This window comes from Oryctolagus cuniculus, chromosome 11 (genome assembly GCF_964237555.1).
Source record: "Oryctolagus cuniculus chromosome 11, mOryCun1.1, whole genome shotgun sequence".
NCBI lineage: Eukaryota > Metazoa > Chordata > Mammalia > Lagomorpha > Leporidae > Oryctolagus > Oryctolagus cuniculus.
Window position 1 is genome coordinate 64,890,039 of NC_091442.1, and position 23,785 is coordinate 64,913,823.

General features: G+C 46.8%; 1 protein-coding gene, 1 long non-coding RNA gene and 1 other non-coding gene across 3 annotated transcripts in view; all 3 read left to right on the top strand.

Moving 5' to 3' along the window:
- Positions 1–1,168: 1,168 nt before the first annotated feature.
- LOC138844377 (uncharacterized) overlaps positions 1,169–23,785 on the top strand; it is a 59,234-nt gene continuing 36,617 nt past the window's right edge. Inside the window, exon 1 of the long non-coding RNA XR_011380131.1 lies at positions 1,169–1,306. This is a non-coding gene — a long non-coding RNA (uncharacterized lncRNA). The remainder of the gene's footprint in view (positions 1,307–23,785) is intronic.
- LOC127491160 (spidroin-1) lies at positions 1,301–2,809 on the top strand. The gene has a single exon (XM_051846394.2). The coding sequence runs from the start codon at positions 1,312–1,314 to the stop codon at positions 2,185–2,187; it is 876 nt and encodes a 291-aa protein (XP_051702354.2). The 5' UTR covers positions 1,301–1,311; the 3' UTR covers positions 2,188–2,809.
- Positions 2,180–2,257, top strand: MIRLET7I (microRNA let-7i). The gene has a single exon (NR_162450.1). It is a non-coding gene; the product is annotated as a microRNA let-7i (primary transcript).

Sequence of the window (23,785 nt, forward strand, 5' to 3'; positions counted from 1 at the left end):
TCTGATTTGGAAACTTGCACTTAGATATTGCTTGGCTCCCATTAGCTGTCCTAAACCATAGGGAACAGAAAAAGTATTATTTTTTAATGTGCAATGAGATTCCTGGCCTCAGGATTTGTCACCCAAAATTATATTATGCTAGTTTAAGAAAAAATATCTTGCTTCTCCTCAAAGGGAATTCTACTTAGATGTTCCTTATGCGCTGTTGCCCAGTTTTGCTCTGGACCTCAGTCCTCTGGCATCCATGAAAGGATCCATGTCTAGGCAGTCAGTCCCAAGTTACACGTTTTTCATCTTCCCTGACCCCCATCCCTTTATGATAAGTAGTTTGGCGTTTTCAGGAGCTTGATGACGAATAGGATTGCCAGACTTAGGAAATAAAAATTAGAGGATGCCCTGAGGTATTATGGTATTGCAGGAAAAAGCTGTGGCCTGCAAACCCGGCAACCCATTTGGGTGCCGGTTCCCATCCAGCTGCCTCTGCCACCCTCATGGGAGACGCGGATGAAGCTCCCGGCTTCAGCCTGGCCCAGCTCTGGCCTTTGTGGTCATGTGGGAGGTGAACGAGTGAACGGAAGCTCTCTGCCTCTCCTTCTCTTTCACATAAATAAATCTTTTTTAAAAAAAGATGTCTAGTTGTATTTGAATTTCAAATAAACATTTTTTTAAAAATGGGATATAAACAAAAAGTGTTCCTTTATCTGAAATTCCAGTTTAACCGAATATCCTGTATTTACCTGACAAACTCTGGTAACTTTAACTTCCTACAGAGAAAAAGAAAATCTCTGAGAGGTAAAAAAAAAAAAAAAAAAATAGTTGCTTGGGCCAAGAGCGGATGAGGCTCCATGGCAGTTGGCCCGCTCCCAAACTTGGCCCTTTTTTTTTTTTTTTATAACGGGGGGGGGGGGGGCAAACCCCACAAGTCCCGGGAGCCTGCGCACTGAAGCGGGCCGCGCGGCAGCTTTCCCGCCCGTTTCGTGCGGAACGCAGCACGGGGGCCACGCCGCGGGGGTGGGGCGCCCACGGCCCTGCGCCGGCTGGAAAAGGAAGTGCCGGAAACTTCGGGCCCCGGCCAGAGTACAACGTGTCCGCTTCGGCGGCCCTGAGCGCCGCCATCTTCTTTGCCAGCAGAGAGCGGGGGAAGCTGGGGGCGCCACCGTGGGCGGTGGAGCGGATTGGGGGCATGGCCCGCAACCTCTCCTCTCTATGCTGACGTGGAGCCGGGGTCCCCCTCTGGGAGCTGAGTCCTAGTGGCACGTCGGAGCTCGCCCGGGCGGAAAACGGAGACGCTGCCAGGGTCCCGGATGTAAGATGGCGGCGCGGGGGGTGGCCGGGGAGGGGGCCAGTCACGTGGTGGGGAGCAGCGCGCGAGCCTCCTTAAGTGATCTCTATGGTTCGTCCGGACGCACTGGAGCAGCGGAGCGCGAGACGGCTCATGTGTCTGCGCGCGCCGAGCCGACGCCCGGCCGGGTTTCAGTTTTACGGGGTTTTTGTTTCTTTTTTCGCCTCCTGCAGCGCTGTACGGGATTTCCCCGAAGGGTATGGGGACCGAGTTGCCGGGAGACTTCCGGGCTCTGTGGTGGTTTGCTCGTGGCGGAGCCCGGGGCCGCCTCCGCGGGATGCGCCCTGGCATTCTTGGGCTCGGAAAGCGGGCAGGGCGGCGGGTGCGGTGGCGGCGGCGGGCGGGGGGCGCGGCCCCGCTCGGGCTCCAGCGCGGACTCGGGGCCGGGAGAGGGCGCGGGCGCCGCAGCTCCGAGACGCGGCGGGAGCGCTGCCCCTGCCTTTCGGGAATGGGCTGCATCCAGCCGGCGTCTCCCCGCGCTTTTGCCGCCCATCCCATTTCCTGCTTTCGATCTGACGAGGCGTCCCCGGGGCAGCGGCGGTCCCCGCTGGACCTTTCTGGCCCTTTTCCTTTCTAGAGTGGTCGGTTTCGTGGAGATCGGGGCTCCCGGCCCCGCGGGCGCCGGCGCGGCGTCCGAGCCCCGGAGCTCGCGGGCGCTCGCGGGCGGGCGGCGTGGGGCTGGGCGGGGTCTGCGGGCGCGGCGCGGCGCGGCGGGGAAGGGCGAGGAAGAGACGGGGCGGCGGGCCGGCGGCGGCGGCGGAGGAAGCATCGAGGAGCGCCCGCGCCGCCCGGCCGCCTTCCGCGTGGTCCGGCGGCTCCCGACACCATGGCCCTGGCTGAGGTAGTAGTTTGTGCTGTTGGTCGGGTTGTGACATTGCCCGCTGTGGAGATAACTGCGCAAGCTACTGCCTTGCTAGTGCTGGTGATGCTCAGCGCCGCCGAGGAGGAGGACAATGGCTGGGAATTCCCTTTGTTTTGCGGGGCGCGGGGGCGCCGGGACGGCCCGCGGAGACCGTTAGCCTCGCGGCCTCGGGAGGAAGGGCTCGGGGTGGGGGCTGCGCGTGGGGATTCGCTCTCGGAGGAAGCAGCGGAATTGTCGAAGATGCTGACACGGATAACTTTCCCTCTCGACCGTGCTCTTTCAGCAGTTGATGCGCGATTTAGTCTCCCGTACCTGTTTGACTTCATTCTTTAGTTGTAGGTGCGAGTGCGATGAGCCCTCCTGGTGTGCAGAACTGGCTTTGGGGACAGAAGGAGTAGACCCCCGTAATGGCAAAGTTTATACCTTGATGTCCTAGATCTGATTTTTTTTTGGTATGCACCCTCTTTTAAAAGAGTGCTTTTTTTTTTTAATGTAGACCTAAAGCAATTTAAGATTTCTGTTTGACCTTTGCAATTTCTTGAATGAGAATGTTGGATTGATGACTAAATCTGTAAGAGGCAAACAAATAAATTATTTTTACAGTGTGTTGTGAGTGGTTTTGTTTTTGTTGTTTATTTCTGGTGTAATTTTGGAAGATCAAATAAATTGTATGAAGGGTTGCTTTTTTGGTTTTCTTTTTGGCCTGTGATAACTCATGTACTTTTTTTTTTATAGTTACTGCTGCATTTTAGTACGAGAGGAAAGGATCTGAGAGTCGAAATATGATTTCTAGATACTTAAAGTTTGGAATCTAATAACACAGTTTCATTCGTGAGTGGCCACTACTCCTAATAGGAAAATCTAGTGTTTTATAGAGAAAAATGTAGTTTGAGTAACTAATGAAATTACTTGGTAAGATAAATACCCTTAAGTCCATGGAAAAGAAGATGCTGGCTTTTTTTTTTTTCCCAATTTCATTTTCACTGAGGGAAATAGGTGGTAAATTTTAGTGTTTTTCCTTTTAAAAATTGGTCTATATAATATAATTGCAAATTTCCCTTTTTATTTTGGTGTTCAATTGAAGATATTTAGACAATTCTGTTATAAGAAAAAGGTACATACAAGGAGAAAATTTTTGGAAGGAACTGCATCTCTTCTTTTGATCGGAGTTTGACCATAATTCAGAAGTGATCTAATAAGTGAGACTTGATTGGGTTTGGGTTGGCCTTGAGAATAACCTTGCTTCATCTGATCTCATCTGGAGGAAGCCACCTCACTGGGGGAGGGACAGTGAAGAGCCTTATCTTGAATCTTCAAGTGCAGACCTTACTGGAGTGATGGCTTTAAGTTTGCTTTTCCTGATAGCAAAGAGCCAAGTGAATTCGGTGCCTGTTTATTATTTTGATGATAAAGCCTGCAGGATGCTGTCAGATCTTGATTTGTGGAAAAACTAATCAGATTCTAATTGTACTATACTTTGCTTATCTGAAACCATTCAATGAACCAAGCTAGTTCAACTCATACACTGTTTTAAGGTTTTCATGGAGAATCAGCAGTTGTTAATCTTTCTCAAAATATTTAAAATTCTTGTAATTTATTGAGCTTTAAGTGCACTGACAGATCAGAAACCTTCAATGTCCTGTACAAACTATTTGTGATTTTGTCTTCTGCTTTTAAAGTTTCATCCCAAACTGTATACTGCCCGCAGAGTAACATTTTTAAGTTGTTGCATGTAAAAGTACTTCCAGATGTTGTTTGCTAAATTACAGGAGAAAATTGTGCTACCAGCTGTTTCTGGCCCCATAGTTGTATTTCTGTTGTGATCTCTGATTTTACAAATGAACCAGCTTTTTATATTCTCTGCACACTGGTGATAATTAACGACTGAACATTTTCATTGTTGACAGTTTATGACAAGATTAATTTGCCTTGTCAAAAAAAAGGACTTTTCCAATTTTAGTATTATTGACATTTACTTGGTGCAATTAACTTTTTTTTAAAGGTCTACTGTCAGACATTTAAGTAATTTGTAGTTGCAAAAATCCACTGAAAGGAGGAAAGTGGTGTTCAGAGTGCCCTTCTCAGTATTGGACCAAAGAATAACTAGGCTGTGGTAATGACATTGTCAACTGGGCATAGATGTTATGGTATAGGGGACTTAAATATGGAAAAGATACTCTGATTATTAATCTAAGCTATTTTAGAATAAAATTACCACCTGGCAGGTAAGCAATAACTGACCAACAGGATGCCAGCAGTGTCTTGTGTGTTGTGCAGTAGGCCCAAAAGAATTCTTGCCAGAGGCACCTGACAATGAAGATTAGTTGTGGGAACACAATGCTGAGAAGGCTGTGGGGTTTCATAGCTGCATTCCCTCTTCCTGCCCTATACCCACCCCCTCAGTGGTAAGGATGCCTGATAAGGGAGGTGTTATTACTTTGCTTTCCCACTGAATAGCCCCACCCTTTGTATTTACTGTAACAGAAGGCAAATAGGACAATTCTCAAAAGTGAGTCCAAAGGCATGCATTTGGCCCGGCAGTGAAGACCCCCAGATGGGACACCTACAATCTGTGTTGGGTGGATCATGTGGGTTCAAATCCTGGCTCTGCTCCCAATTCTAGTTTCCTGCTAATGCACACCCTGGGAGGCAGAGGTGATGGCTCAGGTAGCTCGGTGTCTGCCCTCCCTAGGTCCCTGGCTCCCTGCCAGGGCTTTTGTGGAGTGAACCAGTGGATGGAAATGTAATATCTGAAAAGCCATTGATGTGACTGGTAGATAATTAAGGAAAAATAAAAAAATTACCTGTATGATTGTCTAATGAAATTCATTAGGTGTTTTTGTTAGATAATCACTGTTAGGTACCATGGGAGAAGCAAAGTAATTAGACTGCTAGGTCATTGCCTCAAAGGAAAACAAAGATACTATGTGCAGTGTTTTAGAATTAAAATGTGTGCAAGTGAGAAAAGCATTAGTGACCTACTTCACTTTTGAGCCCTGGCAGGAAAAGTGCAGGTGAACAAGCTAAGGGGAGAAAAGTGTGGCATTTAGAATGAAGAGTAGTTTAGAGAGTTCTCTGATTATGTTTGTTGCTCAGACTCTTGGAGATGAGAATTGCAGTTGAGAATATTGATATTGAGAATAATGATATTCTAGGTGGTTTGGATTTTAATCTTGTATTTGGTGCTAATGTTTTGGAGGTGTCATCTGAATTTTAGAGAAATATTCCACGTGGAATGTAGTGTCTTAAGTTGAAAGTTGCTTTTTTGGCGGGTGCGCGGGAGGGTGAGTACATTTTCATTTGACAATTACCTTTCTTTAAAAGTACTCTTTTGTTCAGTTATAATGGGATTGTGCCTACACAGGATTTCTGGCTACTATATTTGTGAAAAGCATTCTTTTAAGCTGTCCTGTTGATTCCCAACAGCACAACGTTAGTCTTTTACTTAGATCAGATATGAGCAAACTCCTATTTAATAGTCCGGAGCTTATTTTATGGATAAGCTCCTAGTTCCTTCTCCTTACTCAGTCTTAAACACCACTTTCTGGAAATATGCCATTATCTATGAGTTAGGTTTCAAATCCCACTGGTTCCGTGATAATAAAACAAGAGTGTTTCATCGTGGAGATCAAGGTTTCTCAGAGGCGAAATAGAGTCAAAGTTTACAAAGAAGTAAATTAAGGAACAAGAAATGTCCATAGGCATTGGCAACTTTATTTTTTTAAGATTTATTTATTTGAGAGGTGGAGTTACAGACGGTGGGAGGGAGAGACAGAGAGAAAGGTCTTCCTTCTGCTGGTTCACTCCCTAAATAGTGTAAACAGCTGGAGCTGTGCCGATCTGAAGCCAGGAGCTTCTTCCAGGTCTCCCACGTGGGTGCAGGGGCCCAAGGGCTTGGGCCATCCTCCACTGCTTTCCCAGGCCATAGCAGAGAGCTGGACTGGAAGAGGAGCAGCCCAGACTAGAACCGGCACCCATGTGGGATGCTTCAGGCCAGGTATTTAACCCGTTATGCCACAGTACTGGCCCTGGTGTTGGCAACTTTAAAACATTTCAAAAATTATGTTTTACTTACTTGAGAGGTGGAGACAGAGCACTCCCTCCCATCCACTGACTCTCCAAGTACCCACAACTGGGGTGGGACTGGAGCCAAGAATGGGGAACTCAGTGCAAGTCTCCCCTGTGGGTGGCAGGAACCCAATCACTTGAGCCTTTGCCATTGTCTCCCAGGGTCTGCACTGCCAGGAACCTGGGGTCAAGAGTGAGAGTGGGACTCTCATACAGGACGTGTAGGTCAGAAAGTGTCCAAGGGTCAGACCACATTGAAATTCTACCCTGAACCCTATCCAGATTCAGCATATTTTCCTTTTAATCCAGATTAGGTTTACTGACTGATACAGTGGAAGTTCACAGATGCCCACAAAGATACTATCACTTAAGTATATCTATTATAATTAGAACCAATAATTAGAATTAATAGGGGTGTGTCTAGAACTTGTACTAATGACTTCGAAGTTTGTTATGAGGGAATTGACTAATATTGCTTTATTTTTTGTTCTGCTTTATGACCACCTCCCTTGTTGAGCATCCCGTGAAAGGGTATTGGAAAAACTCTACAGTTGAGCATTCTCCAGTAGTCAGACCATGAACAGGGTTCCAGCAAGCAAAAAGGTTCAGTATTACTCCCAGGAACTCAAAGAGTGGGTGGGTATGGAACCCCACGTTAACACGAATATGACCTCTGGACGTTTTAATACTTGATCCCTTTTTTTCCTTCTGTTACCAGAACAATTACTTTTAAAATTACGTTATTGGAATTGTGAGTATTGTGGCACAGCAGGTTAGACAGCTGTTTGAGATGCCGGCATCCCGTGTCAAAGTGCCGATTTGATTCCAGGCTGCTGCTTTTCTGATCTAGCTCCATGCTAATGTGTCTGGGAAGACAGCAGGTGATGGCCTCTACCATCCACAAGGGAGACTAGGATGCATCCCTCCCCAGTGCTCCGCCTTGCAAATAAATAGAGAAAAGAGAAATTTTTATTTATTTGAGAGGTAGAAAAAGAGGCTAGAGACAAAGAGCTCCCATCATCTGGTTTACTCTCCAAATGCCCACAAAGGCTGGGGCTGGGCCAGAGCTGGAACTCAATTCAGGTCTCTTACATTGGAGCAAGGACTAGTCTATTGAGCCGTTACTGCTGCCTCCCAAAGATCAAATCCAGGCACTTTATGGAACACAGGCATCTTAACCACTTGGATAAATGCCAACTCCCTAAAATAGTTTTTAGAGCCTTTCTGTGTGAGTGGTAAAAATAATGCTCTTAAGAGTTGTGGTCAGTTTTATGTATAAAGGTGGTTGTGAGGAGATACTAGAACTTAGGTATTTGCTAATGTAAGAAAAGGTAAGCGTGAAAAATGTGGTGGTCTCAGGGAGGGTTTGTGCACTTGAGAGCTGAGGATGATGAAATGCATGCAGCTGAGCCAGGCTAAGTGGAAAGTTGTATCAGGGGACAGATGGAGTTTTGAAGTGCTAAGAGAATGATTTAGTAAAACTGGGGCCATAAAATTGCTAAAAAGAATGTAGCCTGATTTCTTCCGGAATTTAGGGGCCCTGGGAATGGAGAATCCAGAAGAATAAGATCAAGTACAGATGAACTTGAGCATCAGAGCCGTACCTCTGGATGAGCTCTGGGAAAAGGGTATGTTTTCAGGAAAAAAGAAAAAGGAAGTGGGATCATTCACAGGATCATTTATATTAAAAAAAATTATTTATCATTGTATTCATTAGGTAATAACATCATTAAGAAATAGCTCCTGCTCTCAAGGGGATTTTGGGCTTGAGGAAATAGGCATGTGCAACCAGAATAAAATAAGTGCTAGGTAGATCTACATACTGCAGCATACCACGGAAATACAGCATGCCGAGCATGCGGCTTCAACAAGGGGACCAGCACAGGAGACAGGAGGAATACCCCATTTTTCAGTGTAACAAGAATGAAGGAATGATAATGTGTGCATAGGAGAGGGGGCTGGCATTGTGGTGCAGCAGGTTGAGCCATTGCCTGTTAATGCCAACATCCCATAAGGGCACCGGTTCATGTCCCAGCTGCTCCACTTCTGATAGAGTTCCCTGCTAGTGCATTTTGGAAAGTGGTGGAAGATGGTCCAACTGATTTGGTCCCTGTCACTCTGGTGGAAGACTGGGATGGAGTTCCAGGCTCCTGGCTTCAGCCTGGTCCAGCCCTGGCCATTGCTGCCATATGGGGACAGAACCAGTAGATGAAAAATCTCTAATTCTGCCTTTCAAATAAACCTTATTAAAAAAAAAAAAAGTCATGGGGCCGGTGCTGTGGTGCAGTGGGTTAACGCCCTGGCCTGGAGCACCGGCATCCCATTTGGGCGCTGATACGAGACCTGGCTGCTCCACTTCTCATCCAGCTCTCTGCTGTGGCCTGGGAAGGCAGTGGAAAATGGCCCAGGTCCCTGGGCCCCTGCACCCACATGGGAGACCCAGAGGAAGCTCCTGGCTTGGCTCTGGCCGTTGCAGCCAATTGCGGAGTCAACCATCAGATGAAGGACCTCTCTCTCTGCCTCTCCTCTCTCTGTAATTCTGACTTTCAAATAAATAAATAATCTTAAAAAAAAAAAAGAAAAGTCATTACCAAGGAATAGCAAGTAGTGTGATGTAGATGTCAGGAATCTGGGCTTGTGGAACCCAAAGTGGTGTAGACAAAGAGCCTAGGAATATGGTTCTGGGCTAGGTCCTGAGTGCCTTGCAAGAGCAAGGGGCTTTGATTCTTCATTAGGAACAAAACCACCTTTGGAGGAGGAAAGTTACACAGCAGGAGAAAAGAAGGGCACAGGGGACTTGAGGGGTAGGAGAAGAAGGATGATGTATTCTGGGCAGATCGAAGGGACGTGAGAGGGTGTGAGGGTGTGTGGGGCTGGGAGGCGTTGAATGCAGGAGAGAACACGACTCACTGAGAAGGCTAAGGCTGTGTGCTGTGTTTCTGTTTTATGAGGACAACATACGTTAAAAGCACTCTGGCGGTCTGGTCTGTGTGCTCCTCCATCTATGGAAACCATTGCAAAGTGCCTTAGAACAGGGGCCAACAAACCTTTTCAGTCAAGGGCCAGGTAGTGTTTTGGCTTTACAAGACCACAGGTGGTCTCCATAGCTGCCACTTACCTTTCTTTTCTGCCTCCTCTCTACCCCCATGCTCCCACCACCCACTCAGTTCCTGCTTCCTTCTCATTTTCTCCTTCTCTTTTCTCCCTGTTTAAAAATATAAAATCAGTCTTAGCTTGTGGGCCATACAAAAACAGGTCATTGGTCAGATAGTTTGCTGACCCCTAGTTTAGAGCTAAGCTTTCCTGATAGGATGGTTGGTTTCTCTCTTTGACCACATATGTTCATTATCTCTCTCTCTCACTCTCACTCACACACAGACACCTGTGTGCACACAAAAATTTTATGGAAAATGAAACTCAAAGATAAGTTTTGGTGGAGAAGTTTTGAAATTCATGCATACAAGGGGTCTCTAAAAGTTCATTAAAATGTGTAGTTTGAAATACGCACATCGGGGCCGGTGCCATGGCTCACTTGGTTAATCCTCTGGCTGCAGTGGCAGCATCCCATATGGGCGCTGGGTTCTAGTCTCGGTTGCCCCTCTTCCAGTCCAGCTCTCTGCTGTGGCCCGGGAAGGCAGTGGAGGATGGCCCAAGTGCTTGGGCCCTGCACCCACATGGGAGACCAAGGGAAGCACCTGGCTCCTGGCTCCAGATCGGCGCAGCACCAGCCATAGTGGACATTTGGGGAGTGAACCAATGGAAGGAAGACCTCTCTCTCTCTCTCTCTCTCTCTCTCTCTCTCTCTAACACTCTCTCACTCTCACTCACTTTGTCAAATAAAAAAAGAAAGAAATATGCACATCGGAGAGGCTTTTAATTCAGAATTTCCACAAAGTTTTTGCAGTGCATACACATGTGAGTGTAGAAAGAAATAGGTCCTTCTTGGAGCACAAAAGCCTGGGATAACTTAATGCGTTTGAAGGCAAGTGACCTCCAATGTACTTGTGTCCATCCTCACCCATTTGTGACTGTAACTGCTGACCATTTGGGACCATAGAATGCGGCATGGTTTTTCAGCAACAGTTCTTAAGCCTCTTCTGTCCTTTCTGTTTCCCCTTTTCAACTGCGATGGTTTAAAAACATGTCAGCAATTTCTCTGACACTTAGAAAGAGCCTGTGTGCCCTTCCCTTGAACCGAAGTGACCTTTGTGGCCACTTCAAGTAGTAGAATATGACAGAAATGCCACAGTGAAATTTCTGAGACAGGGTCATAAAAGGTGACGCAGGCACGCACTCCTCCATACCTGTGGTGGTCTGAGTTGGCCTTGTAAGAGGAAGTGCCCTGAATCTCCCAGGCTGAAGAGACCACAGAGGAATCATGGAGGAATGTCTGAGGAACCCCAATTGTCCCCACCCAGTATATATGGATGAGTGAACTTCCAGATGATTCCAGCTCCAGCCAGTGTCTGGCTGTAAGCTCCTGAGACATCGTGAGCCAGACCGTGTAGCTCAGTTTAGTAAAATCCCAGAACTATGAGAGGTAATTGTTCCTTTAAGCTGGTGTGGTGGAGTAAGTTCCTACATAGCAATAGATAAGCAGACTGTACAGGGGCTTGGGAATGGAGTATTACCGTTACAAAACTTGGGACAGACAGTGGGGTTGGAACTGAGCCTCAGACTGAAGTTGGGAAGAGCCTTCAAGCGATGAGAAGCCTGATGGCTCATGAGGTTGTCTGTAAAAAACAAAGAAAGATGCCAGCATCCCATATGGGCACTGGTTCAAGCCTGGCTGCTCCACTTCGGATCCAGCTCTCTGCTATGGCCTGGGAAAGCAGTAGAAGATGGCCCAAGTGCTTGGGCACCTGCACCTGCATGGGAGACCCAGAGGAAGCTCCTGGCTCCTGGCTTTCTATCAGCCTAGCTCCAGCCATTGTGGCCATTTGGGGAGTGATCCAGTAGACAGAAGATCTCTCTCTGTCTATCCCTCTCTCTGTCTGTAGCTCTGCCTTTCAAATAAATAAACTAATCTTAAAAAAAAAGTAGTCAAGAAAATGTTTTTGAAAACTGAAGGAGGGGCCACCTTGATGGCTCAGGAGTTAAGGCGCCTCTTGCAACGCCAAATCAGAGTGCTGGCTGCTTTGCTTCCTGTCCAGCTTCCTGCTAATGCACCTGGGAAGGCAGCAGAAGATGACCCCAAGTACTTGGACCCCTGTCATCCACGTGGGAGACCCTGATGGAGTTCGACTCCTGCTTTCTGCCTGGCCCAGCATTTGGGGAGTGAATCAGCAGATGGAAGATCTCTCTGTCTCTCTCCCTGGATAGCATTCTCTGTCTCTCTTCCTCCCTCTGTTTCTCTCTCTCTGTGTCGTCTTTCAAATAAATAAATATTAGTAACAACAAGGCACCTCTTGGCATACCTGCTTAGAATCCCAGTCCTGGTTCCTCCACATTTTTTTTTTTTTTTTTTTTGACAGAGTGGACCGTGAGAGAGAGACTGAGAGAAAGGTCTTCCTTTTCTGTTGGTTCACCTCCATGGCCGCTGTGGCCGGCGCGCTGCGGCCTGCATACCGCGCTGATCTGAAGCCAAGAGCCAGGTGCTTCTCCTGGTCTCCCATGCGGGTGCAGGGCCCAAGGACCCAGGCCATCCTCCGCTGCACTCCTGGGCCACAGCAGAGAGCTAGACAGGAAGAGGAGCGACGGGGACTATAGAACCCAGTGTGCTGGTGCTGCAGGCGAAGGATTAGCCTATTGAGCCACGGCGGCAGCCTGATTCCTCCACTTTCAATTCAGCTTCCTGCTGTTGTGCTCCATGGGAAGCGAAAGGTTCAAGTTGTTGGGTCCCTACCACCCACATGGGAGACCCAGATTGAGTTCTAGGTTGCTAGCCTAGCTGTTGCAGGCATTTGGGGAATGAACCAGTGGATGGAAGATCTCTGTATCTCTTTGTCTCTTGGGCTTTCAAATAAAGTGAAATAAATTTTTAAAATTTTAAAAGATGATTCTAGGCTGGTGCCGCGGCTCACTAGGCTAATCCTCCGCCTGTGGCGCTGGCACACTGGGTTCTAGTCCCGGTCGCGGCGCTGGATTCTGTCCCGGTTGCCCATCTTCCAGTCCAGCTCTCTGCTGTGGCCCGGGAGGGCAGTGGAGGATGGCCCAAGTGCTTGGGCCCTGCACCCGCATGGGAGACCAAGAGAAGCACCCGGCTCCTGGCTTTGGATCAGCGTGGTGCACACACCGCAGTGCACCAACCGCAGTGGCGGAGGGTGAACCAACGGTAAAAGAAGACCTTTCTTTCTGTCTCTCTCTTTCACTGTCCACTCTGCCTGTCAAAAAAAAAAAAAAAATGATTCTAAGGTTTAAGGATCCTCTATTAAACAATAAGAATTCTAAAAAAGTTAAGGGCATTGATCTATAGATAATATTAATAGGTGTGACTTTTAACTAATTGATTTAAATTCCAACAAGATTAGAAAACTCAAAAAGCCTTGGGAAAAAAAGTACTGGCAGAAAGACCGCTAGCCTGGACCAATAAGGAACAGAGGTCCTGGAACCTCTGTAGGCAAGAAGCAAGCCCATCAAACTACTCAATTTCAAATATGGTTCTATTTTATGGAATAGGAGCTCAGAAAATGGAATTAAGAATCCAGGGGACAGGCCAGCGCCGTGGCTCAATAGGCTAATCCTCTGCCTGTGGCGCAGGCACACCGGTTCTAGTCCCGGTCGGGGCGCCAGATTCTGTTCCGGTTGCCCCTCTTCCAGGCCAGCTCTCTACTATGGCCTGGGAGGGCAGTGGAGGATGGCCTGAGTGCTTGGGCCCTGCACCCTCATGGGAGACCAGGAGAAGCACCTGGCTCCTGCCATAGGATCAGCGCGATGCACTGGCCATGGCAGCCATTGGAGGGTGAACCAACAGCAAAAGGAAGACTTTTCTCTCTGTTGTCTCTCTCTCTCTCACTGTCCACTCTGCCTGTCAAAAAAATTTAAAAAATAAAAAATTTAAAAAAGAATCCAGGGGACAAAGTCAAGAGCTGAAAATTATTGTAGGTAGTAGAACTGATTGGTAATCAAGAAATTTGGATATACTCAGTTGGACTTCCTTGAACCAGAGATTGCTACATGCCTCTTGTATTCTCTTTTTTTTCCTGCATTTTTTTAAAAAAGATTTATCTATTTACTTGAAAGTCAGAGTTAGAGAGAGGAGAGGCAGAGGGGCGTCAGGATCTTCCATCCGCTGGTTCACTCCCCAGGTGGCTGCAATGACTGGAGCTGCGTCAATCCAAAGCCAGGAGCCAGGAGCTTCCTCCGGTTCTCCTACATAGGTGCAGGGGCCAAGGACTTAGGCCATCTTCTGCTTTCCCAGGCCACAGCAGAGAGCTGGATTGGAAGTGGAGCAGCCAGGTCCCGAACCGGTGCCCATATGGGAATCTGGCGCCTCAGGCCGGGTTGTTAACCTGCTGTGCCACAGCACCAGCCCTTGTATTCTCTTTTTGAATGGGTGTACTTATAGTGGTTGTCCTGTGCTTACCCTTTCCATGTCTTTTGGGTGTGTGAAGGGCAGGTAGTTTGTTTAGGATCACGAACATCACAGGTTTTTAGGCCTAGAAATGCAACTTGAGAAGCTGCAGATCACACACAAGAATCTCTATCCACATCTGAACCTGATTTTCTTGTTGAGTCTCTGGACTGTGAGTCTAAGCCTGGTGTCTCAATAAGAATTTTGCAAGTGTTTAGGAGGATATGAGTATATTTTACAAGTGGGAAGAATGTAAATTCTGCATGGCTTGGTGGCACTGGGAATTTAAAAATGTGTTCATTAATTCTTTGGTACTCCTCTCAACAAGAGGTAGAATCTTCCCCTTCCTTTTAAACCTGGGTGACACTTGGGATCAAATGCAGCTGAAATATTGCTGTGTGGCTGACTCCTAAGGCAGAGTAAGGACAGGTGACCAAGCTTCCATCTCTTCTGCCTTCGGCACCCTGAGGTGCTCTGAGAGCGCATCATTTTTTTTTTTTTTTTTTTTTTTTTTTGACAGGCAGAGTGGACAGAGAGAGAGACAGAGAGAAAGGTCTTCCTTTGCTGTTGGTTCACCCTCCAATGGCCGCCGTGGCCGGCGCACTGCAGCCGGCGCACCACGCTGATCCGATGGCAGGAGCCAGGAGCCAGGTGCTTTTCCTGGTCTCCCATGGGGTGCAGGGCCCAAGCACCTGGGCCATCCTCCACTGCACTCCCTGGCCACAGCAGAGGGCTGGCCTGGAAGAGGGGCAACCGGGACAGAATCCGGCGCCCCGACCGGGACTAGAACCCGGTGTGCCGGCGCCACAAGGCGGAGGATTAGCCTAGTGAGCCGCGGCGCCGGCCGAGAGCGCATCATTTCCTCTGAAACCACCACCCTGCCGACAACACACAGAGAAACCTGAGAGATAGGGAGGCTGAGAGGTGTGAGGCTCCCCAGCCTAGGTGTCAGATATGGGAGTAGCAAGGCTTAAGATGATTCTAGCAGTAGCCGAGCCCAAATTAAAGCCAAGCCCTTATTAAAGATAATAATAAAATGATCACCTTATTTTTTTTGTAAAAAACTAAACAAAACAAAACTTATTTATTTGAAAGTCATAGTGATAAAGAAAGAGACAGATTCCATTTGCTGGCTCACTGCCTAAATGCCTACAGCAGCTGGGGCTGGGTCAAGCCAAAGTCTAGAGCCAGGAACTTCATCTACATATCCTGTGTGAGTGCCAGGAATCAAGTACATGGGCCATCATTTGCTGCCTCCCAGACTCTCTAGCAGGAAATCAGATCGGAAGCCAGGACTGCAACCAGGTGCTTCAGTAAGGGATGCAGTGTCCCTGTTGTTGTCTTAATCCACTGCGCCGCAAGATCCTGCCCCGATTATTGTTTTAAGCCACCGGGTTTGGGGAGATTAATACCAACATGTAACTGGAACCACCAGTATGGTTTCCAAATAGAAAACCTTGATTACATTTTGTTTTTGTCTTCTGCCACATTCCATTGTTGACTTTTTTTTTTTTTTAAAGATTGTTTATTTGAAAGGCAGAGTTACAGCGAGGCAGAGGGGGAGAGAGAGAGAAAGGTCTTCCATCTGCAGGATCGTTCCCCAGATGGCCTCAATGGCTGGAGCTGCGCCATTCCGGAACCAGAAACCTCATCCACCTCTTCCACGGGGTTGCAGGGACCCAAGCGTCTGGGCCATCCTCTCCTGCTTTTTCAGGCCATAGCAGAGAGCTGGATCAGAAGTGAGCAGCTGGGACTCAAACCAGCGCCTATATGGGATGCCAGGACCACAGGCTTTACATAGCTTTACTGCTATGCCACAGCCCCAGTCCCCCATAATTGACTCTTTTCATTAACGTATTGGCAAGTATCTTGTCTCCCATTCTAGATTAATCTGTGATGAGAACTATTGCCTCATAGCTTTTCAGTCTTTTCAGTTTTTTTTTTTTTTTTTGTAACTTTAAAACACATAACAAAATACATTTGTTGCTTGAATGACTGTAAGTAAGCACAGAAGTTACCTTCCTCTGAATCTCCTATGTCTGTATAGGCCAAGTGTAACTCCGTGTCTGCCTGTGTGTAACTGTGAGTTTCTTTTTTCCTCCTTTTCCCTGCCCGTGCCATTGTCTTCACCCATGGCATCCAGGGCTCTCATGCTGCCTTCTAGCTCACTGGGGTCCCTACATCTCACCCCATACAGGCTTCTCCATAAACTGCAGACATTTGGGCACCTTTCACTATCATCCAAACCCCAAACTCTAACCTGACTTTATTTTCCCCCAAAAGCTCACAGTGGCTGCATAGCTAGAATAATGCTAAAGTGTTAACAAAAATTTTGCTTGGATGATTGCAATAGCAACCTTCAGTGTTTTATTCCATGGAAATCTCAAGCACTTTTGTAGGCCATTTGAAGCTATTTAGGGTCGAGACCTTTACATTGATACTGAAGTCATGATGTTCATGTTCTTTAGTGTAGAGTTACTGTTAGGGATGGAAAGCAATGTAGCAGAAGATGCTAAAGGATGTCCTGGCCCCTCTTTATGTGGTAGGCCATCTGGGAAGCGTTAGAGTATGTCAGATATATCTGTCATCTCCTGCTCTCCATCATTTTAGTTTAATTAAAATGAGCATCAGGGCGGTGTTTGGTGTAGCAGTTAAGCTCCCACTTGGGACACTTGCATCCCATATCAGAGGGCCTGGGTTTAGTACCAGCTCAACTTCTGATGCCTGCTAATGCGCACCTTGGGAGGCAGCAGGTGACGGCTCAAGTACTTGAGTCCCTGCTACCCATATGGAAGGCCTGGATGGAGTTCTGGGCTTCTGGCACTAGCCTAGCCCAGCTCTGATTGTTATAGGCATTTGGGGAGTGAACTAATGGATGGAAGATTCTGTCTGTTTCCACCTCTCTGCCTTTCCAATAAAATGAAAATAAATTTTAAAAAATGTTTACGTGAATGTCAGTAGCAATATTGAAAGGGAAAGCCTGAGAAGAAGAGGACTTGGGAAATAAAGGGACTGGAAGAGTTAGGGCAGTTTAACCTGAATTGTACTACCCTGGAAAATAATTTTTTTAAAAAAGATTGTTCCTTTGAAAGGCAGAGTTGCAGAGGCACAGGCAGAAAGAGAGTGGTCTTCCAGTCAGCTGGCCACAACAGCCGGTGCTGGGCCAATCTGAAACTAGGAGCCTGGAGCTTTTTCCAGCTCTCCCACGTGGATGCAGGAGTCCAAGGACTTGGGCCATCTTCTGCCGCTTTCCCAGGCCACAGCAGAGAGCTGGATTATAAGTAGAGCAGCCAGGACTCAAACTGGTGTCCATATGGGATGCTGACACTGTAGGCAGCTACTTTACCTGCTATGCTACAGCATGGGCCTGAAAAGTAAATTTGTTTATACAATTTTTTTTGACATGCAGAGTTAGAGAGAGACAGAGAGAAAGGTCTTTGTTTTCCGTTGGTTCATGAACCAATGTGGCCAAGTGGCCACTACGGCTGGCGCACTGCGCTGAGCCAAAGCCAGGAGCCAGGTGCTTCCTCCTGGTCTCCTATGCAGGTGCAGAGCCCAGGGACCTGGGCCATCCTCCACTGCAATCCCGGGCCACAGCAGAGAGCTGGACTGGAAGAGGAGCAACAGGGACAGAATCCGGCGCCCCAACCGGGACTAGAACCCGGGGTGCCGGCGCTGCAAATGGAGGATTAACCAAGTGAGCTGCGGTGCTGGCCTGTTTATACAATTTTGTGAGTCAAGGAATGTATGTATGTAAATATTTATTTATTTAACCAGTATTATTAAGTATGTGAATGTAACCCTCTCAGGTACGGGCTAAGGGAGTAACATAAATTATTAGAGAGACCCCTCATTCTGAAGTACTGGTTCTTACAACAGTTTAATGCAATGCAGTATGTGGGACCTGGAAAAATCATTGATTTGCCATAATTGGGGAAGGTTTTTGCCTGATATTATGTGATGTTCTTAGATTTAAATATAAAACCAAGTTCTCAGAAAACTGAATCCCATCAATAACATCTTCCCATAAACTGAAAGCTTACAAACCCTTAATAGAAAAGAAACCATCTAACTTTAAGAGTGAATTTATTACTTAGCGAATTTAATTCACAAGAGGAATTTTCCCTAATGTTTAGACTATTGTTGGTTTTGGTTTTATTTGTTTTTAATATTGAATTTGAGTTCAAAGATCCATTTCCTCTGAGGATACAGTCTACAGAGGCCAAGTAAATAATGGAAAATCAAAGTCTCCAAGTTTTTAGAGCAATGCTCTCTTCACAGCAAAGAGTATGTGTGGGTTATTTTAGCTTCTACAAAATTAAGCTACTCCTTCTTATTCAAAATAAGTGCTCTAATTTTTTTTCCTTTTTCTTTGCTCATTTTATTTATTCCTAATAAATGACTCTCTTTGAAGAGAAGGGATAGAGCACCAGAAACAAGAGGTAGATGCACAGATGTGTCCTACTGATTTGTTACGGAACTCCAGAGAAGTCAGTAATCAGGAAGCGAGGGGCTACTAATGTGCAGGGAAGTCATTGATTGATTAATGTGGACAAAACCCAGTGACTTGAGCCTCAGCAGTGGAGCTCCTAGTTATTTCATTGCTACCCTTTGCTCTCTGAGCATTACTGTCTGCTGGAGGGGGCAAGAGCTCTAGAAGACGGTAACCAGGGCAGTTCTCTCTGCTATTAGCTGGGTGACCTCGGCTGACTTTCTTAATCTCATTTGTCCTCAGTTTCCTTGTTTGTAATACCTACCTTGAAGGATTTTTCTGAGGACCACGGATTGTACAACTAAAGTATCCAGCAATTCCTGACACAAGGAAGATGTTCCATAAGTGGTAACCATTTGAAGGGTCCTGAAAAATCTCAGATGCTCAATATAGCCATATAATTTTTAAAAGGTTTATTTGTTTGAGAGGTGGAGTTAAAGAGAGACAGAGAGAGAGAGGTCTTCCATCCACTGGTTCACTCCCCAAATAGCCATGTGGCTGGGGCTGGGCAAGGCGAAGCCAGGAGCAGGAATTTCTTCCAATTCTCCCATGTGGGTGCAGGGGTCCAAGCACTTGGGCCATCTTCCTGCTTTTCCCAGGCACATTAGCAGGGAACTGGATAGGAAGCAGGGCAGCTGGGACTCAAACTGTGGGAGTCACAGATGATAGCTTAACCTGCTATGCCACAACACTAGCCCCTATTCCTATAATATCTTTTTAATTTTTAGGACAGAAATGAACTAAAACCTGTTTGTGAAGATCAGGCTTGAAAGATAAAACCTCTAGGCTTAGGTACTTTAAGAAGTGATTCTTAAAATTATAGTAAGTTCCTTAAAAGAATTCTGCTCAAGTACCTAATGTTAAAGATTAAGACAAACAAATAACTGCTCAGAAAGACTCACAGGAAAATCTCCGTGCAGGATCCGGATTAAGCCTCACTGTAGGAACTCTTTTTTTTTTTTTTTTTTTTTTTTGACAGGCAGAGTTAGAGAGAGAGGTCTTCCTTCTGTTGGTTCACCCCCCAAATGGCCGCTATGGCCGGCACGCTACGCGGATCCGAAGCCAGGAGCCAGGTGCTTCCTCCTGATCTCCCATGCGGGTGCAGGGCCCAAGCACTTGGGCCATCCTCCACTGCACTCCCGGGCCACAGCAGAGAGCTGGACTGGAAGAGGAGCAACCGGGACAGAATCCGGTGCCCTGACCGGGACTAGAACCCGGTGTGCCGGTGCCACAGGCGGAGGATTAGCCAATTGAGCCACGATGCTGGCCTGTAGGAAATCTTTAGAGACCTCAAGAGCTAGAGCAGTCTCTGTTTTATGCTTTGAGGAAGAGAAAACACTAGATAGAATGAATTTGAGAAATTGATATGACTTCCTAGGGAACTTTGCACACGAAGACTAGTTCCCCCATGTCCGACTTCCTTAGTTTATGTTCCTAACCTCATTCTGTTCACTTTTCCTTGACATCTTCAAGAAGTGCGATATTCCTCCATCAACACCCCCTTTTAGCCATCTAAGGACGTTCTGGTACATAGCATGCCTGCAGCAGTAGAAAGCATGTTCGTGTGGACTGCTCAGCACCCACCCACAAAGCAGTCCTATTCCTATAACCTTAACCTCTTTCTCTTTAAAAAGTTTTGATTGATTGATTTGAAAGCCAGAGAGAGATCTTCAAACTACTAATTCATTCCCCAGATATCATTAACATCCAGAGTTGGGCCGGTCCAAAGCCAGGAGCCTGAAACTCAGTCCAGGTTTGCCATGTGGGTGGAAAAGACCCAAGCACTTGAGCTGTCACCTGCTGCCTGCAAGGATGCACATTGGCGGGAGCTAGGACTTGAACCAGTATGGGATGCATTTACCATTCTAACCTGAAATTGTATGTCCTCCCTGTTTTAAGAAAGGACTTTTGTAATCAGGGAAATGGCCCTTGTTCCCAGTTTAAAGGAATAGTCAAGAAATGGCTCAGTAAAAGATAAAAGGCAGAAATGTGTTATTGTTTAAAAATTATTCTTTGATACTTTGAACGGTCTCCCATGCCTAATTGTGATGTCAACATTGTTCAAAATAATGGCCAAGCCAAGTCTTGTCGATTGAAGTCTGGCCAGGATGGCACTTGAGTACACTCTTTGCTTTCGAGCAGTTGCAGCAGCATTTGTATAACATTGGTTGGATTGACACATAAATGACCAGGAGTCATTTTGCATGACAACCCTCGAGTTCCACAGAAACTGCAAAGTGATCCAAATGGTTGAATTCCTTGGGGGACTGTGGGTGTGTATGTTGCCCGACCATTAGAGTGCCGCATCCCCTTATCTGATGTCCAGGGCAAGGATGCAGGACCACAGAGAACTGGGCAGCATTGGTGGGGCCAGGTGGCCTGCATACTGTGCTGTTATTCCTGCGGGAAGGACTCTGTGCTGCAGTGTATACAGTTGCTATTGTGACAAGTGCATTTTCAGTCAAAAACAATAAATCTTCCCTTGCTTAAATGACAGATGGTTAGGATTGTAACTTCTGTTTTCAGCAGATCCATAAGAGGAAAAACAAATAACTGACATTCAAAATTCTTCTTGGTTTTAAAGAATACTGGGAAGAAAATGGAAATAGTACAGCGTTTGTAGCCCACAGAATAACGGTGCTCCCAAGGATGTCTATGTCTTGCATGGTGCAAAGGATTAAGATTGCCAAAGGAATTAAGATGAAATTTTCTGACTGTAAGATAGGGAGATTATCCTGGATCATCCAGGTGGACCCAGGATAATCCCAGCAGAAGAGGGAAGCAGAGGAGGGTCTGGGTCAGCAAGGGGGATGTGATCACAGGAGCAAAGAGAGGTGTAATGTGAGGACTCCACCTGCCGTGGCTGGCTTTGAAGATGAAGGAAGGGACATGAGCCAAAGGACACAGGTTGTCCCACAAAGCTGGAAAAGGCAGGAAACAGATCGTTCTCCAGAGCCTCCAGGAAGCCCTGCTGATGCTTCAGTTTTAGCCCAGGGAGATCCCACTTGGATGTCTTATCTCTGAGGTGTAACATAAGATATTTGTGTTTTAAGTCATTAAGTTTGTCATAAGTTTTTCCAGCAGCATTAGAAAGCTATTATAGCATTTAACTATGAAAAATTAAATATCTAAAATTAACCCAAATCTCCTCTCTCCTCTAAGAGAAGTGCTATTCACAGTGAAATGACAAAACAGAGGAAACCAACAGCCTAGGGCGTGGTTGGCCATTGCTGGCTGCCGATTACAGTGGCCCCTTTCAGTTCCTGTGTTGATGTTTATCATATATCCTGCCTTAGACCATGAAGGTTCTTCCTCCACCTCAGCCTTCATGGTACCTCCACTTCTCTGTTTTGCTTTGATCTAATTTTTCTTCTTCCATTTGTTTAGTTTTTTTTTTTTTTTTAAAAGATTTATTTATTTGAAAGAGTTACACAGAGAGAAAATGAAAGGCAGTGAGAGAGAGGGGTCTTTTATCTGCTGGTTCACTCCCCAACTGGCCACAATGGTCAGAGCTGCGCCGATCCGAAGCCAGGAGCCAGGAGTTTCTTCCAGGTTTGCCACGCGGGTGCAGGGGCCCAAGGACTTGGGCCATCTTCCACTGCTTTCCCAGGCCATAGTAGAGAGCTGGATTGGAAGTGGAACAGCCGGGACTCGAACCAGTGCCCTTATGGGATGCTGGCACTATGGGTGGCAGCTTTACCCACTCTGCCACAGCGCCGGCCCATTTAGTTTTCTCTCCGGATCTTCCCACTCCATTTTGATAGGAGCTAACAATGCCCCATCTGAGGAAGAAGAAAATGGGCATTCCTACCAACTTCCTCTCTTCCTCACCACATCTACCTGCTAGTCAAGGACAAAAGTAGACAGGAAAAGAGGCATCTGAAAATAGTAAGGACAGAAGCAGTGACAGAAGGGTGACAAAAGATGCCACCTCATCTCATTGACGTAGCTGCCACCATTTTCCTTAGAGAAACTATTCCAATGTACAGCACACCAGGGCTGAGTTTAAATATTGTCCCTAAGCTGTTGGGAGTAGGGTGGAATCTCCTCCCTTTCTCTAGTTACTACACACTTGGAACTCTTGGCAGAGTGTAGAATGCAGAGTTAGGTACTCTATGCTTACACATCACCATCTGTGATCTGTGCAAAATTTGAAATACACTTTAAGGTAGTAAATATTTATTGAGCCTTACTGTCTATTTGGGAAAGCACCGAATACAGGTAGCGGTGGTGAACAACACACAGGAAGAGGAGTGGAGCCTGTGTTCTGGTGAGAATGATGTCCCTGGTCTTGTATAAGCAGTTGCTATTTCCTTGGCACAGTATGTAAGGAACTTATCGGAGGTGCTGTCGTCTAATTTAGACAACAAAATCAGTTCTTTCTCCTGAACATTAGCCTGTAACTCTCTGTGCCTCCAAAGATTGCAATAACCTCTTCCTTTGGAATCAGGTGCTTAGAGGGAATAAGGAAAAAACACTCACTTGTTTCAGGTTTCTTCACTGCCTTGAAGTGTTCTCCCAAGTATGTCAAATGTTGCCTTGATATCTCAGCCTGTACTGTCGTTTTTCAAGTTTTGCCAAATGACTGTATTGGCTGGAACAGGTCAGGCCTACATTTTTGTTCATGAGAGATGGAGGAGGAGCTTTAAAATACCTAATTCTATATTGCTAACTGGTCTCGGCTTCTTTCCCTCCTCCAGTCTTGCCCACGAACTTCTGTTGAGGGCAACAAAACAACACTGAAGCCAGCCCTCTCCTTCCTTTCTGCTTCCTCTGAGAAAGGTGTTCCTTACACCCTGCAGCTCCCCTTTGTCAGCTGCTATCACATCAAACTGTGATTGCCTGTTGACTCACCTGCATGTCCCATCACACTCCTCTCTGGTGGCTGGCCCACGTCTGTGTATATTTGTGTGGATACCTCTTAGCCCTGGTGTAGGAGGCAGACAATACATGGGGGTGTGGTGAGTGAAAGCCACTTTGTTATCTAAGAAATTAGAGTGGTGCCCCAAGGTTTATCAGATAGATCCAGTCTCTTCTTTTTTTCTTTTTTTTTTCTTTTTTCTTTTTTTTTTTTTTGACAGGCAGAGTGGACAGTGAGAGAGAGAGAGACAGAGAGAAAGGTCTTCCTTTGCCGTTGGTTCACCCTCCAATGGCCGCCGCGGCCAGCGCGATGCGACCGGCGCACCGCGCTAATCCGATGGCAGGAGCCAGGAGCCAGGTGCTTTTCCTGGTCTCCCATGGGGTGCAGGGCCCAAGCACCTGGGCCATCCTCCACTGCACTCTCGGGCCACAGCAGAGAGCTGGCCTGGAAGAGGGGCAACCGGGACAGAATCCGGCGCCCCGACCGGGACTAGAACCCGGTGTGCCGGCGCCGCTAGGCGGAGGATTAGCCTAGTGAGCCGCGGCGCCGGCCTCTCTTCTTTTTTGTTTGAAACTCCTCTGATTTTTCTGGTAGACAAGTTTCTCAGATCTCTTTTTGGTGCTCCTCTGGTTCTCAGCCCCTTCAAC

Bases quoted from the DNA above. Each gene is read 5' to 3' on its own strand.
- LOC127491160 (XM_051846394.2), top strand. From the start codon at position 1,312: ATGGCGGCGCGGGGGGTGGCCGGGGAGGGGGCCAGTCACGTGGTGGGG.